Source organism: Erinaceus europaeus, chromosome 4 (assembly GCF_950295315.1).
Source record: "Erinaceus europaeus chromosome 4, mEriEur2.1, whole genome shotgun sequence".
Taxonomy (NCBI): domain Eukaryota; kingdom Metazoa; phylum Chordata; class Mammalia; order Eulipotyphla; family Erinaceidae; genus Erinaceus; species Erinaceus europaeus.
Genome location: NC_080165.1, coordinates 22,892,958 through 22,908,046, shown reverse-complemented (window position 1 = coordinate 22,908,046; position 15,089 = coordinate 22,892,958). Strand labels below are relative to the sequence as shown.

General features: G+C 48.7%; 2 protein-coding genes across 2 annotated transcripts; both read right to left on the bottom strand.

The window, feature by feature from the left end:
• Positions 1 to 1,651: 1,651 nt before the first annotated feature.
• MIEF1 (mitochondrial elongation factor 1) lies at positions 1,652 to 7,684 on the bottom strand. The gene is made up of 4 exons (XM_007519297.3): positions 7,541 to 7,684; positions 4,254 to 4,431; positions 3,809 to 4,071; positions 1,652 to 3,111 (listed from the first exon to the last, which is right to left on the bottom strand). The coding sequence occupies exons 1-4, from the start codon at positions 7,682 to 7,684 to the stop codon at positions 2,305 to 2,307; spliced, it is 1,392 nt and encodes a 463-aa protein (XP_007519359.1). The 3' UTR covers positions 1,652 to 2,304.
• A 4,061-nt stretch (positions 7,685 to 11,745) lies between these two features.
• LOC132538010 (mitochondrial ribosome and complex I assembly factor AltMIEF1) lies at positions 11,746 to 14,883 on the bottom strand. Its single transcript, XM_060189003.1, has 2 exons — positions 14,736 to 14,883; positions 11,746 to 11,986 (listed from the first exon to the last, which is right to left on the bottom strand). Exon 2 carries the CDS (start codon positions 11,956 to 11,958, stop codon positions 11,746 to 11,748), a length of 213 nt encoding a protein of 70 aa, XP_060044986.1. The 5' UTR covers positions 11,959 to 11,986; positions 14,736 to 14,883.
• Between the last annotated feature and the right edge of the window lie 206 nt (positions 14,884 to 15,089).

Below are 15,089 nucleotides of genomic sequence, written 5' to 3'. Positions count from 1 at the left end.
CCAGGTTCTAGCCCAGCCCATTCTCACTAGAGAAAGGTGAAAGGTTCAAGTGTTGCAGGAGGTGGCGCAGTGAATAAAGCATTGAACTCTCAAGCGAGAGGTTCTGAGTTCAGTCCCCAGCAACACATGAGCCAGAGTGATGTATGGTCCTTTCTCTCTTTCCTCCTATCTTTCTCAATAAATAAAATCTCAAGAGAGAGAAGGTTCAGTGCTGTGGTGTCTGTCTCTGTCTCCATCTGGGGAAAAAAAGTCAACCCAGAATAGTGAATCCCTGATGATAACTAAAATATTAAATGAGATGAGATAAATTCATTCTCATTCCTAAAATCAGTTACACTAGGTTTAGATAATCCGGGACTTGGTCTTGAAAATCTTTTCTGAAATCTCATTTTATATGGGTTTTGGTCAGAGACAGAAACTTGGGAAAACTGGAGGTTTTCTAATATTCATTTTGGGACAACTAAGCCCCTTCTCAATGAGTAACCTGTGCTTTGGTAATATTTTATCAGCCCTGCCCTTTCCCTAAGACACTACATGGGGCATCAGAGCCAGCAGCTCCATCACAGACCCTCTGTCCAGTCATCCAGACTGGCATTTGGCACAGATTTGATCCTGACAAAGTCAGGGCAGATCGGGGTTAGAAGATTTACATTTTTCACAAGTGAATCACCTAAAGGAACCTTTGCATATATGAGAAGGGGGGGGTGTCTCTAAATGCAGCCAGGGTTAACCCTGGTTCTCAACCTCCTTAGCTGTGGCAAAATAGGGACGGGAACTGCTACCCTAAATTCCAAGAGTAGCTGAGGTTTCAGCACGATTTAGAGTCACTCCATGTCACCGCCACCAGCAAGGAATGAGACAGCTGCAGAGAGCTTATTGAAGCTCAGACAGCGGTAGCAAGACTAGAAAAAAAATGATCCTACGACTAGATGGATAACAAAATACTGGAGAGGCAGATCAGAAACACTTAACAGCCTCTTGCCACAAATAGAAGGAAAACACAAAACACGAAGATGCACAGACACTGTATTAAACACTCCTCCCCACCCTCAGGATACTTGTTTACATTGCAGTAAATAGTGCAATTTTAGCAGCAGGGAACAAGAAGGAACATAGAAGTACCCACCTCCCTCTCACATGTGTTCTAGCCATGTGCTCTCTTCCTAGTAGCACCGATCTCCCCAGGTGCTGGGTGAGAGGGCAGGGGACCAGGTCTGCACACAGTCTGCTGACTTTCAGACCTCTGGGTGCCCAGGGGAGAGTGCAGCTAACACTCCATCCCCTGCATGGGGCTGACACTGGGGAAGGAGGGCTAGCTGTTGGGTGTGTTCTTGGTCTGAATCGACATCCTAGAAAGGCAGCGCCTGAGGGAGGAGAAACATTCTCACTGGGTCCCACCTAGTGATTTCGAGCTGCCAGTCAGTGCCCTTCACATCACTGTCCCCCTTCAACCTTTACAGCTGAGGTTGTGTCCTTGAAGACCTTGTTCTAGCTGACAGAGGTGGAGGGTGACACATTCATGCTGAGGTGCTGGCCCTTGCCACCCCTTCCCTCCCTCCCTCATCTTTGGCCTACACACAGACCTCTTCGCCACCTCTACTTCCCTACTCTGTGCTCTCACAGGTGGCCACTAAGAAACACAAACTCCAAATCACTTTGCATCTAGTTTATCTCGAGCCTTCCTGAGTAGAGGGCAACAGTGTTCCCATGAGAAACTGTCTTAGCACTTACGAATATGAGTTGGTCAGGTGGTGAGAGGAACGGGCCTAGATCAAAGGATAGCTCTTCTGCCAGCTTTCCCCCCAGAAACACTAAATACTGTCTGAGCACACACTTTGCAGATAGCAGCTTGGAAACATGCAATCCTGACTCTTCTGTGATATTCAACTAAAAGGCAACATCTTGATTAGGCAGACATGCTCCAGGGAAACGAGTGAAAGAGAAGGCACGGACAAGAGGGGAAGAAAGAAGAGACACTGCAAAGGAACAGGTTAAAGGGCAGGTCGACAGAGGCAGAGAACCTGGGTCAAAAAGCAAAACACTGAGTGTTCTCAACAGCCAGTGTGCTACTTTTCCAATTCATTTCATAGGTGAGGGGTGGGGGGCAGTGAACAACAGTGTGTGGTGACAAAAATCAAAAGGGCTGGAGAGAAAACAAGATAGAGATGTCACTCTAATCAGCATGACGTGGCCAGCAAGACAGGAGGCACCTAGGGACCCTGTGAGGCACCAACTATGTAGCCAAATGTTCCTAATGGAGAATCCAGGGTGGACACCTGACACCCACTCTGGCCTTCACCAGCCCTACGTCTGCAGCAGCACCTCTGGCTCAGACAACGAGCAATAAAGAGTATATCCTAATTCATCTATTTCTTCAGGGGTGAGCTCTGCAAATAAGTTCACCTTGGGGTTCAGGGCACTGGGCAAGACTCCAGCCTCTAGATAGCTAATGAGTCCCCTCAAGGCCTGCAGGAACCGGTCAGCCAACATGTCTGGAGACCAGTCAGCCTCCTCCTGGGCCAAGTGGAGGATGACATTGGTGAGCTGGCTGGCAGTGAGGTGGCCCAGAGCAGGAGTGGACTTGCATATGGCCTTAAGGATCTTGAGGCACAGGCATCGACAGCCCGAGTCAGCCTGGTCCAAAGCCCGCAGGCGTGCTGTCTCAGCAGGACGTAGGCTCAGCCGCCACAAGTTGTCATACTGGGCTAGCCGATGTGGTCTGGCCACCAACACAGTGTCGCCAAGGGTTACCGAAGGCAGGAAGTCAATGATAAGATGCTTGTCCCGCTCATACTGCACTTCCAGAGTCAGGGCTTCTGGGGATGGGGCGGGCCGGATCACATAGTCCAAGAGGGACCCTATGGCCGGCCAATTGATGGAGCCAGCCACCACTTTCTCAAATGCGTCTGCCACTGTCTTTGGGGAGAGGTAGCCACCTACTACACAACGGTCCCAGTAACTGCTGCCACGTGGAAAATACTCCGGGTTCTCACGACGAACCAGAAAGAAGCCAGGGACATTCATGATGGTGTCCTCTCCGGGGATACACGACCACAGGTTTTGTTCCAGCACGAGGGGCACGATGAGTTGGATGTGGTCAGCTGTCACCACCTGTCGAAGCAGAATTGAAAAGGTTTTGATAGATTTGGTTTGCCAAGAGCTGCTTCCAGGAGCCAGGCAGTGGTGCACCTGGTCGAGTGCATACACATTATAATACACAAGGACTCAGGTTCAAGTCCCCAGTCCCCACCTGCAGGGGGCCTGAAGGGAAGCTTCACAAGCAATAAAGCAGTCATATAGATGTCTCTCTTTCCACCTATCTCCACTTCCTGTCTCAGTTTCTCTCTGTCCTATCAAATAAACCTCTGGAGAGAGAAAACTAGAAAGGAGACAAAAACATAAAGGAGGCTTCTTACAGCTTCCTTGAAGTTGTATGTCAATGACCACACTGTAAAGAATTATCTCCCTCAATGAAATTAAAGACTGAAAGCGGAGTGCTGGGGAAACAGCATAATGGCTATGCAAACAACTTTCAAGCCTGAGGCTCTGAGCTCTATGTTCATTCCCCAACACCACCATAACAGCACCACCATTAGCCAGAGCTGAGCAATGCTCTGGTTTAAAAAAAGACTGAAAATGTAAAGTGTTAAAAGATTCACAATCTCTTATCTCCATATGCCACCTACTGCCCTTCACAATGACCCTCACTCTCCCAGTCAGCCTGAGCCCACTCATCTTCTATGACAATAGCACTGAGAAGCAGCTTGGTTAGCACTCAACCCCGCGCTCTGTGGAACCACCTAGTTACCTGCAGCTCATCATAGAGGCTGCCACTCAAGTACATGTCCCGAAGTGGCATGTCAGGCAGCTTCGCCCGCAGGAAGCTCCGGAGCTCGGCGCATATGTCCACAGCAGCTTGCTTGGCCCGAGCCTGCTCACCAACAGGGATGGCTGCCCGCTTCCGGTAGTAAGTGAGAAGTTTCTCCTGCAGGGACATGCGGAGGCGTGACTTCTTCAAGTCTACCTCGCCCTTTCTGGCCAGTGGCTTGGGCCGGGGTGGGCAGAATGTATCTGCCAAGGCAAGAGAGAGAGGTACATGAGCTCTTCCTGTTTGCTTAGTCCATGGCTGCCTTAGCCTCAGGAAAAAGGGGCTGGAACCAAAGGCTCGAACACTTAAAGAAAGGTGTGCTAAATGCAGGAGTGGCACCGAAAGCCCAAAGACAGGTCCCTGAAGGCATAAGAGCCACTCTCACCTGTGTCAAAGGCTGAGGAGTCTGTGGGAAGGGTCTGCAAGGACCGGCTCATGCCCGTCTTCATGTCCTTGTTTAGCGATCGGGGGGAGCCCATCCAGTTTGGTTCTTCCCAGCTCCTTTTCCCTGAAGGGCCGAGGCGGGTGGGGCTGGTTGGGGCACTGATAGCCCGGTCATACATCTGAGAAGAGTGAGAGAGAAACAGCATGTGTACCCTGTCTCCCAGCAGCTTTGTCCAAGTGAGCTCAACTATCTTAGCCACTTGATTTTATTCTAGATTATGGAATCCTATGCTACAGGCAGAAAGATATCTTGAAATACTAAATAAGAAGGGGAAAAAAAGGTACTGATCAGCTAATCTCTGTCTTCTGGTGGTGCCAGGGCTTGAATCTGGGAAACAGAACATCAGGCATGAAAAGTCTTTTTGTATAACCATTATTCAGGCGCCGGGTGGCGGTGCACCTGGTTAAGCAGCACACACATTACAGTGCTCAAGGACCCAGGTTCAAGCCCTTGTCCCCACCTGCAGGGGGGACACTTCATAAGTGGTGAAGCAATGTTGTCCCTCTTTATCTCCCACTCCTTTATCAATTTCTCTGTCTCTACACACACACACACACACACACACACACACACACACACACACACAATATGCTATCTCCCCTGCCCCAAATAGAAAACATTTATCTATAATCTTACAACCCAGAGGTAACAGATTCTGGTATATTTCTTCCATGTATTTGTTACTAGGATCCTTCTCTATAAAATGTTTAAAATCTAATTTATCTAAGTCCCCCCTCTTATTTTCAGGAAGCAAACCCAGGAATGCACTCCACCACTGAGCTACTTCCTAGTTCTTTACCACTGTGTGTCATTTCTCAGCACTACATAAATGAATCACTGTAAACTTCCATGTATAAATACACAAGTCCATGTTCAACATTATAATCAATTTTGACCATTCAGCAGTATAACATCAATATATCAAAGTGTTAAATATGAATTCATTCACTTATTCATCTTCAAACAGAGGAAGAAAGTAAAGAGAGAGTGAGTGTGTCAAAGAGATCAAAGCACTGAGCTTCCTTCAATAAGGCGGAGACCAGACTCTCACCCTAAGTTACACACACAACAAAGCAGCATAACAGCCAAGTGAGCTACTCCACTGTCCCATGGATCGTTTATTTAACAAGTGCTTACTAGTGAGCCAAAGAGGCCCAGTCCTGCCTCTTGGAGTTTTCAGTCTAGTAAAGGTATAGAGACAATACAAAATAAAGAAGCATACAGATAAATGTTAAGAAAATTGAGTTGGCATCTTAGAAGGTAGGGTGGTAGATAAAGCATGGGGTTCTCAAGCCTGAGGTCCTGAATACCAACCCGGCACTACCATAGTGATACACTCGTTTTCTCTCCATTTCTCTGTCACAAATAAAATGTCCTCTCTCTCTCTCTCTCCCTCTCTCTCACCCTCTCCCTCTCCCTCTCTCTCTCAGTACCACTCAGCTTTGCTTATGGTAGTGCAGGGAACTGAACCTGGGACTTTGGAGCCTTAGGCATGAGAGCTTTTGCATAACCATTATGTTATCTCCCTTGCCCTCTGTCCTGAATAAATAGTACAAGGGTAAAGATGACAGATGAGATGGAATAATGGCTATGCAAAACATTCCCATGGGTGAGGTCCTGATGCCAAGGTTCTGAGATTCAATCCCTGGCACCACCAAAAGTCACAGAGATGAGCAGTGCTCTGCTTAAATTAAACAAGGGGGGGGGGCTGGATGGTAGGACAGTGGGTTAAGTGCACATGGTGCGATGCGCAAGGACCGGCATAAGGATCAATCCCGGTTCGAGCCCCTGGCTCCCCACCTGCAGGGGAGTCGCTTCACAGGCGGTGAAGCAGATCTGCAGGTGTCTTATCTTTCTCTCCCCCCCTGTCTTCCCTTCCTCTCTCCATTTCTCTCTGTCCAACAATGCCAGACATCAATAACAACAATAACTACAACAACAATAATAATTAAAAAAAAGGGCAACAAACGGGAAAATAAATATTAAAAAAAATACTTTCAAGCCTGAGGCTCCAAAGCCCCAAGTCCAACCTTCAAGCTCCCCCCTAGCCCACCCCACCCCCAGACGCACCGAGTAAACTAGAGGTGAGCAGTGGCCTGGTGCAGGTATGGTTGGGGCCAGTAGGACACTCAGCAGGTGGAGAGCACGCCAGCATGTGCAAAGACATGGGTTCTAGTCCATGGCCACCACATGGCAGTGCCAGCCAGGACAGAGTTCTTTTTTATTTTTTAAATATGTATCTTTTTAAATTATCTTTATTTATTGGATAGAGACAGCCAGAAGTCAAGGGGAAGGAGGTGACAGGGAGGAGGAGAGACACCTGCAACAATGCTTCACCACTCGCAAAAGCTCCCCCCCCCCCCCCGCAGGTGAGGACTGGGGGCTCGGACCCGGGTCCTTGCGCACTGTAACATGTAGCTCAACCAGGTGCGCCACTACCCAGCCCTTTTTTTTTTTTTAAACCAGAGCACTGCTCAGCTCTGGTTTATTGGGGAGAGGGGGGTTGAGCCCTCAGGCATGAGTCTCCTTACATAACCATAACCATTATAGTATCTACCCCTCGCCCCAGGATAAAGTTCCATGAGCAGTGGGAGAACAATACTGCACTGCCTCTCCTTCTCCTCTCTGTGTACCTCATCTTCTAGCTAAGACTCTAAGTTTAGCTGTATCTTCATTTTACTTTTTAAAGGTTCTATCAATCCCTTAGAGATGGGGCAGAGAGAAAGAGAACCAGACATCACACTGGTACAAGCACTGGCAGGGACTGAATAGGACCTCATGCTTGCAAGTCCGACAGTTTATCCACTGTGCCAGCTCCCAGACCACTAATGATTTCTTTCATTTTAATATTATTTATTTATTTATTTATTATTGGATAGAGACAGAGAAATTGAGACGGGCGGGGGAGATAGGGAGGGAGAAAGACACCTACAGCCCTGCTTCACCATTCCTGAAGCTTTCCCCCTGCAGGTGGGGACCAGGGGCTTGAACCTGGGTCCTTGAGCTCTGTAATGTGTGCGCTTAACCAGGTGCACCGTTTCCTGGCCCCCTGCTAGTGATTCCTTTAGAGTCAAGTCCTCAAACTCAAGACTCACTGAATTCTCTGAAGAGGCCATCTAATAGCGCTAGTGATTAAGCTGCGTGCCATTCGTGGCACCAGCCCTCTTCGAGGTCACTTCTGCCTCACAGAACTGACCCCGTCTCCCGTCCCCGCTGCAGACACTTACCCGTTTCACTGCCAGTGTAGCGATGCCCAGCATGGCTGCTCCGCCCACTCCCAGCACCAGCCGGGCATTAGAGAGCACAAAATCGATGGCTGTGCCGATGCCATTGTCATCCTTCTTGCCTTTGCGCTCACCAGCACCTGCCATCGCTCACCTAGGGACAAAGGCAGAACAGTCAGCACCACCTGGGGTCTCAGAGAATCATCTTTCCTCCTCCCACTCCCTCCTTTCAGGCCAGACTCCAGCTCAGTCCCTCTCTTTCCTGCCTTAGACACTGCACGCCCTGGGGTGGGGAGGGGGGTGGGGGGCCGGCACTGTCATCACAAGATAAGGAAGCAAGGGGAGAAAAGGAGAAGTCTCTAGGAATTTATATCACAGCCTGGAGGTGGCATGCAGTGGCAAGCGCGAGGTACCAAAGTCAATCCCTGGTATTACATATTACAAAGAGATGTTGAACTTTAAAAAAATATTTTTGGGGGAGTCAGGCAGTAGCGCAGCGGGTTAAGCGCAGGTGGCACAAAGTGCAAGGATCAGCATAAGGATCCCAGTTCAAGCCCCCAGCTCCCCACCTGCAGGGGAGTCGCTTCACAGGCGATGAAGCAGGTCTGCAGGTGTCTTTCTGTCCCCCTGTGTCTTCCCCTCCTCTCTCCATTTCTCTCTGTCCTATCCAACAATAGTAACTACAACAATAAAAAGAAACAAGGGCAACAAAAGGGAATAATTAAATAATTTAAAAAAATAAAAAGCAAATATATATATATATATATATATATACATATATATATATATATGTTTTTAAAGTTCAACATCAAAGCCTTCTAGCATTAGAGTGAAGTACCTCACCACTTAGTCGCCTATCCCCTCCTTTCCCAACACCGTGATACAGACTGTGCTTTGATTCTTTGAGCAGCACTTTGTGGAGGGTTTAATCTGTAACAAGGGCAACAAAAAAATGGGAAAAAATGGCCTCCAGGAGCAGTGGATTCATAGCACAGGCACCGGAGCCCCAGTGATAACCCTGGAGGCAAAAAAGAAAGAATGAAAAAAAGGAAGGAAGAAAGAGAGAAAGGGAGAGAAAGAGGGAAAGAAAGCAGGAAGGAAAGAAAGAAAATACTAGTTTCCAGTGGGGAGATAACAAAACGGTTATACAAAAAGACTTTCAGGTGTTGGGCTGTAGCGCAGCAGGTTAAGTGCACGTGGCACAAAGCACAAGGACCTATGGCATAAGGATCCCGGTTCGAGCCCCGGCTCCCCACCTGCAGGGCAGTCGCTTCACAGGCGGTGAAGCAGGTCTGCAGGTGTCTATCTTTCTCTCCCCCTGTCTTCTCCTCCTCTCTTGATTTCTCTCTGTCCTATCCAACAACAACATCAATAACAACGATAATGATAACCACAACAACAATAGAACAACCAGGTCAACAAAAAGGAAAAAATGGCCTCCAGGAGCAGTGGACAGCAATAACCCTGGAGGCAAAAAAAAAAAAAAAAAAAGACTTTCATGCCCGAGGCTCAAAAGTCTCACATTCAATCCTATGCACCGTCAGAAAACAGAGCTCTGGTAAAAAAAAAAAAAAAAAAAAAAAACTGCATGATATAACCAACGAACCCTTCCTTCCTTGAGATGGTGACAACCTTTATCCCAACTTATAGTCAAAATAAACTAAGAACTCACAATTTCAGCACCAGCTGCACTGCCCTTGGTGCAGGCAGGCTCCCCATGGGGATCCCTCCCCAGTTTTGCCAACTGCCTGAGAGGCTGTTAACCAAAAGCTTTAAGTAAGGCTTCTCTGCCTGCTTTCCCTCAGTTAAAAACAGCACCCTCGGGCAGGGGTAGATAGCATAATGGTTATGCAAATAGACTCCGAAGTCACAGGTTCAATCCTCTGTACCATCCATGAGCTAGAGCTGAGCAGTGCTCTGGTGTTTCTCTCTGCATCTCTCTCAAAAATAAAATAAAATACTTCAAAACAAAACAAACAAACAAAACCCCAGCACCCTCCACCCAGCTGGCAGATCTTAGAATTCATTTAGCCTTCCGCCCTCTTTCCTTCTCAGACAGTTGATAATCAAGTCATATCTTTTTTTAATTTTTTTAAACATTTATTTTTTGTTGCCCTTGTTTTCTTGTTGTAGTTATTATTGTTGTCGTCATTGTTGGATAGGACAGAGAGAAATGGAGAGAAGAGGGGAAGACAGAGAGGGGGAAAGATAGACACCTGTAGATCTGTGTCACTGCCTGTGAAGCGACTCCCCTGCAGGTGGGGAGCCGGGGACTCGAACCGGGATCCTTAGCCGGTCCTTTGTGCCACCTGCACTTAACCCGCTGCGCTACCACCCATGTGTATATACACATCTTATATACAAGCAGCACCTCAGCTCCTTCATCTTATCAGGCCACATTTGCTGCCAAGTATCTCTCACCAGTGTATTCTCCACACTATCGCCATAACCCCTGCCACTGCTACTTGCCTGCTTACAAGGCTGTGACGGTCCCTTCACTATCTGATATTACAATCTCAACAGAGGATTCGGTGTCCTTCTAGACCTGGCCCAGCCTCTACTTCACCATTTGCCTTACAGTATACCCTTCTACCCAGGCCAAACTCAAGTTTCCAGACTACAAATGCAATTTCTACATTCACCCTCGCTTATTCTTACTGGTCTACACTGTAAGCTTCTCTTTTTCATTTAAGGTAGAGCTCCAAATATGGTCTTTTCTCCAGCCACTTGTGAACCCCATATCCCCACCCCAGGCAGTTTCGTCCTCATCTCCACCACTGAGCTCTTTACAGTCCAGAGCTACTAGCAGTGGAGCTGTTTCCTGATGATCTCCATATTGAACCAAGTCCCTTAATGGCCCACAGCATTTACCATCCTATCAGAACGACAGGATCATCAAAGGACCCTGGGAAAATAGTTGAATTAAATGTAATCATTATTTTACAGTGGGTTCACACTGGCACCTTCACACCACGTGCTGAGTATCATCCACAGGGTTGTGGTGCACTATTTCACTTAATTCTCAAAAAAGCCTAGAGAAATAATTACTATATAGGAAGTTAAGGCCTAGAATGGTTTAGTGATTTGCCCTAAATCCCACAGCTATTAACTCAGGCACCATCCTCTTTAAAGTCTATACACTATGCTAGCTTTAGACTATATTATAATACAGTTATGTTTAAGGGAGGATGGTCTCATGCACAAGAAAACTGAAATCTGGGAGTCGGGCGGTAGCGCAGTGGGTTAAGTGTGGGTGGCGCAAAGTGCAAGGACCGGCGTTAAGGATCCTGGTTCCAGCCTCTGGCTCCCCACCTGCAAGGGAGTCGCTTCACAGGAAGTGAAGCAGGTCTGCAGGTGTCTATCTTTCGCTCCTCCTATATCTTCCCCTCCTCTCTAGATTTCTCTCTGTCCTATCCAACAACAATGACATCAATAACAATAGTAATAACTACAACAATTAAAAAAAAGGGCAACAAAAGGAAATAAATAAATAAATATAAAAATGAGTCAGGGGGGTCAGGCGGTGGTGCAGTGGGTTAAGTGCATGTGGCGCAAAGCGCAAGGACCGGCGTAGGGATCCTGGTTCGAGCCCCCGGCTCCCTACCTGCAGGGGAGTCGCTTCGCAGGCGGTGAAGTAGGTCTGCAGGTGTCTATCTTTCTCTCCCCTCTCTGTCTTCCCCTCCTCTCTCCATTTCTCTCTGTCCTATCCAACAACGAACAACATCAACAATGGCAATAATAACAACCACAACGAGGCTACAACAAGGGCAACAAAGGGGGGGAAAAATGGCTTCCAGGAGCTGTGGATTCGTGGTGCAGGTACCGAGCCCAGAAATAGCCCTGGAGGAAAAAAAGAAAAAAAAAGAAAAGAAGAAAAAAAAATGAGTCAGTCTGGAACTGAGCTCTAATAGTTTTAACCATTGTCTTTGCTAACGTTTTCACACGTAAACTGTTCTGTGAAAAGAAAATGGTAATAACAATTATGTTCTGATGGGGCTTAAAACTCAGGGTCTGTTTTGTTCCCAGTAAGGGAACAGATTTGTAAATGTGAGGAAAAGAAAAAAAAAGGTGAAACCTACAGAAATAAAGCTTACCTGAGGCTTCTTACTTCATCTGTGAGGTGGGGATGGGAAGGAACAGGAACGTCTGCAGAAGGCACCTTTGTCTTCTTCACCTTGGAATTATGATGGGAAAGGAAGGAGAAAATCCTAAATAATTCCCCCCAGTTTGCTGTGAAGGAACACCAGACCCTTTTCCAGCTGCTTCTCTCGGGCCGCAGGATCCTCTAGCTTCTGATTTTTCCGGAACTCACGGCGGATGGAAGCCAAGTAGAAGTCTCGATCAGTGTAGCGAAGCTCCCTGCCCTGGCGCAGCAGAGCCCGGTAGAGACTCAGCACTGCCTCTCGGCTCCACGGGGCCATGGGGGACCAACAGGGGCTGGGCGGCAAGCTGTGAGCAGTAGGAGAAAAATAGAAGCCTAGGATCAGAATTAATGACAGCAGAGCCTATAGAGACTGTCTTACTCAGAAGTTCGGAGTCTATGTCTCTAAAACACCCTTCACCAACTCACACTTCTTCTTCTTCTAGCGTTTGCCCTTCTTCCGTAGCCAGTCAACAGCGCCAACTCACACTATGACTTAGTAACAGAGCTGGGACTAGACCCCAGTCTCCTGACTCCTGCACCTGGAAAACCATAGGTTATGCTGAAGTTCTGCTCCCAGTCCTTGGGAGCAGAACTGCATGGGTTTGAATCCTGGCTCTGCCACCTGTCAGAGGACTTTGGGCAAAGTACTTAACACCTCTGAGCATTTACTTCATTACTTGTAAAATGTGGACAATTATATTATGCTAATACTTACTTCAGGCTATTGTGAGAACTGCACTGAGACACCATACAAGTACCCTTAACATGATTTCACCACCAGTCGCACTCAAACTGTGGCAACACCTCTTAAAGGTCTTGGCCAACTTTCTTTAATCTATGTTTATCTGTCCCTCCCCTATAAATTGAGGATTAAAATTGTATTTTGGGTGGGGTGATAGCATAAGAGTAATGCAAATGACCCTCATGCCTGATGCTCTGAAATCCCACATTCCATAAATCTCCCCCACAATAAACCACTGTGGTGCAGTGCTTTTAGTAAAAAATACTTACTTTGCCCATAAAACTGGTAGGATTAGACAAGTTAACGTAACATTACTAATGTTACCTGACATGGTCTGTAGTGCTAAACAAGTATTAGATCTAATTATACCGAGACTGTCAAACTCTTACATAAGCAATATGCTATCATTTGCAAAGTGCTTTGTTACTCAGCACATTTCTTTAAAAAAAAAAAAAAAGATTTTATTTATTGAAGAGAAAAAAACAAATATCACTCTGGTGCCAGGTATTGCACTCAGGACCCCATGCTTGAGAGTCCAATGCTTTATCCACTGTACCACCTCCAGACCACTGTTTGTTTTTTTTGCTTCTAGGGTTATTGCTGGGGCTCAGTGAGAAATTGAGAGAGGAGGGGAGACAGAGAGGGGAGAGATAGACACCTACAGAACTGCTTCACCACTTGCAAAGCGACCCCCTGTAGGTGGGGAGCCGGGGGCTCTAACCCAGATCCTTATGCTGGTCCTTGCGCTTTGCACCATGTGCGCTTAACCTGCTGCGCTACCACCTGACTTATTATTATTATTATTGGATAGAGACAGAGAAATTGAGAGGGGATCGGGAAGATGGAGAGGGGCTGAGACAGAGAGACAGCTGCAGCCCTCTTCACCATCAGCACATTTAAAGAACCCAGGAGGCAGCCTGTTTCATAACAGTGATAACATTCTTCTTTGCTTCATAAAATGCCCTAAGCATGACACTCTAATGACAACCCAACTGTCGCGAGCAAGAAATTAGAGCAAAGACTTACTCGGAGAGCCTGTTGGGATTAAGCAATAATTCTTTACTTTAGATGCCAGAGAAGGGTCACACAATTCACACAGCACAGTCACCCCGAGACCTCTCCTGACTAGTAGCTGCTCGCAGGTAAGGCTCAGGACGTGGTCACCATCTGCTGTGTTGCAGGACTGGAGGCCCTTCGTCCTTCTTTAGCAGCACCGGCAGCACCCCAGTCAGTAAAGGCGAAAAGTGCTTCATCCAGCTGGTTTCTCAGCCTCTACTCGTACTTAGCTTGTGCCTCTGGTTTCAAAGTTACATCTCTATTGGCCAATCAGGTTCGGGTTGACGTCTTATCCTCTGTATATACCTAGGTCTGTCTTTACCACACTATGCAGGCGCACTATGGTTACTACAGTTACTAGGGTTACATGTTCACTACAACTCATTCTAATAATCAACCACCCCAGTCACTGGAAGTGAAGGAAACTGCGTTTCCAAAGGGAACTTGGCCCAGAAGGGGGTTGCCCGCCTCAGCCCAACTCCGACTGGCGGGCTTAAGAGCGGGCAGCTTTCACATGCTGAGGCCTCACCGTGTGTTCGGCACAGCACAGCACAGCACCTGGCACATGCCAGGGGCTCAAAACATCCTCAGTGAGGAAGAAATGGTCACCCCTGTTTGAGATATTCAGAAATAAAGAAAGGAAGGAAGGAAGGAAGGAAGGGAGGGAGGGAGGGAGGGAGGGAGGAAGGAAGAGCGAGCAGAGCAGAGTGGGGAAGACTCTGGAGTGGTTAAGACAATGTGAACTTTGGGCCCAAAGTCAGGCAGCCATCAACTTCGGGCCTCTATACTTTGGGCGCGGCCACAGTAAGGCTGTCTGTCTGTCTGTGCCCCCTTTCTCCTCGACCGTGAAGAGCAGCCCTGCGCCCCGGGGCCTCCGGAGTGGCAACCCAAATGCCCACACTCCACCGGGAAGGGGCTTTATGAGGCAGGAGACGAGCGTCACACGAGGGCTGTGCTACAAGGTCGCTCAGCGAGGGGACGGATGAGCCCCGGCCGCCCCCCAGGAGCTCCCCCGACCCTGGGGCTGGGCAGAGCCGGCGAGGGAGACCCCGAGACCGAAGCGGGCCGGCTCCAGGGCCCCAGGAAGCCGCGGGTGGCTGGGGCGGGGCCACAGCGAGGCCTCCAAGGGAAAGCCCGCGGCGAGCTGGGGTAGACCGACCCCCGGCGCACGGCCGCCAGCCCGGGCCGATGGGAGGCGCGGGCGCGATCCCGAGAGGAGGCTCGGAGAGACTCGGCCCTCGCCTGCCCTCACTCACCCGCGGAACGCGCGAAATCACTCTTCGGGACTCGTCTTTCGCCGGGTGCCTATCCCGGGGTCACCCACCAACATGGCCCCTTCACTTCCGGGACATGACCTTGCGTTAGGGGCCGAGAGGCGGGGCAGAACCCCACAAGGAGGCGGGAGGACTTCCGGTCTCCCAGTCCGGAGGCGGGGCCAGAAGAGCGGCGGCTCCGCAGACACGCCTTCTTCGTGACGTCGCCGAGGGCCGGCCCCTCCCCTGGAGAAGCCGCGCTGGTCTGGACCGGGAGGCCCTGGGGCTGCGCGGGCCGCTCCTGGTATCTGCGGGCCCCAGGCTCGCCTGCGGTAGCCTCATGTCTGACCAGTCCCC

Bases quoted from the DNA above. Each gene is read 5' to 3' on its own strand.
- LOC132538010 (XM_060189003.1), bottom strand. From the start codon at position 11,958: ATGGCCCCGTGGAGCCGAGAGGCAGTGCTGAGTCTCTACCGGGCTCTG.
- MIEF1 (XM_007519297.3), bottom strand. From the start codon at position 7,684: ATGGCAGGTGCTGGTGAGCGCAAAGGCAAGAAGGATGACAATGGCATC. The intron at 4,432-7,540 runs GTAAGTGTCTGC...CACTCTTCTCAG, and splicing joins CTACACTGGCAGTGAAACGG to ATGTATGACCGGGCTATCAG. The intron at 4,072-4,253 runs GTGAGAGTGGCT...TTGCCTTGGCAG, and splicing joins CTCCTCAGCCTTTGACACAG to ATACATTCTGCCCACCCCGG.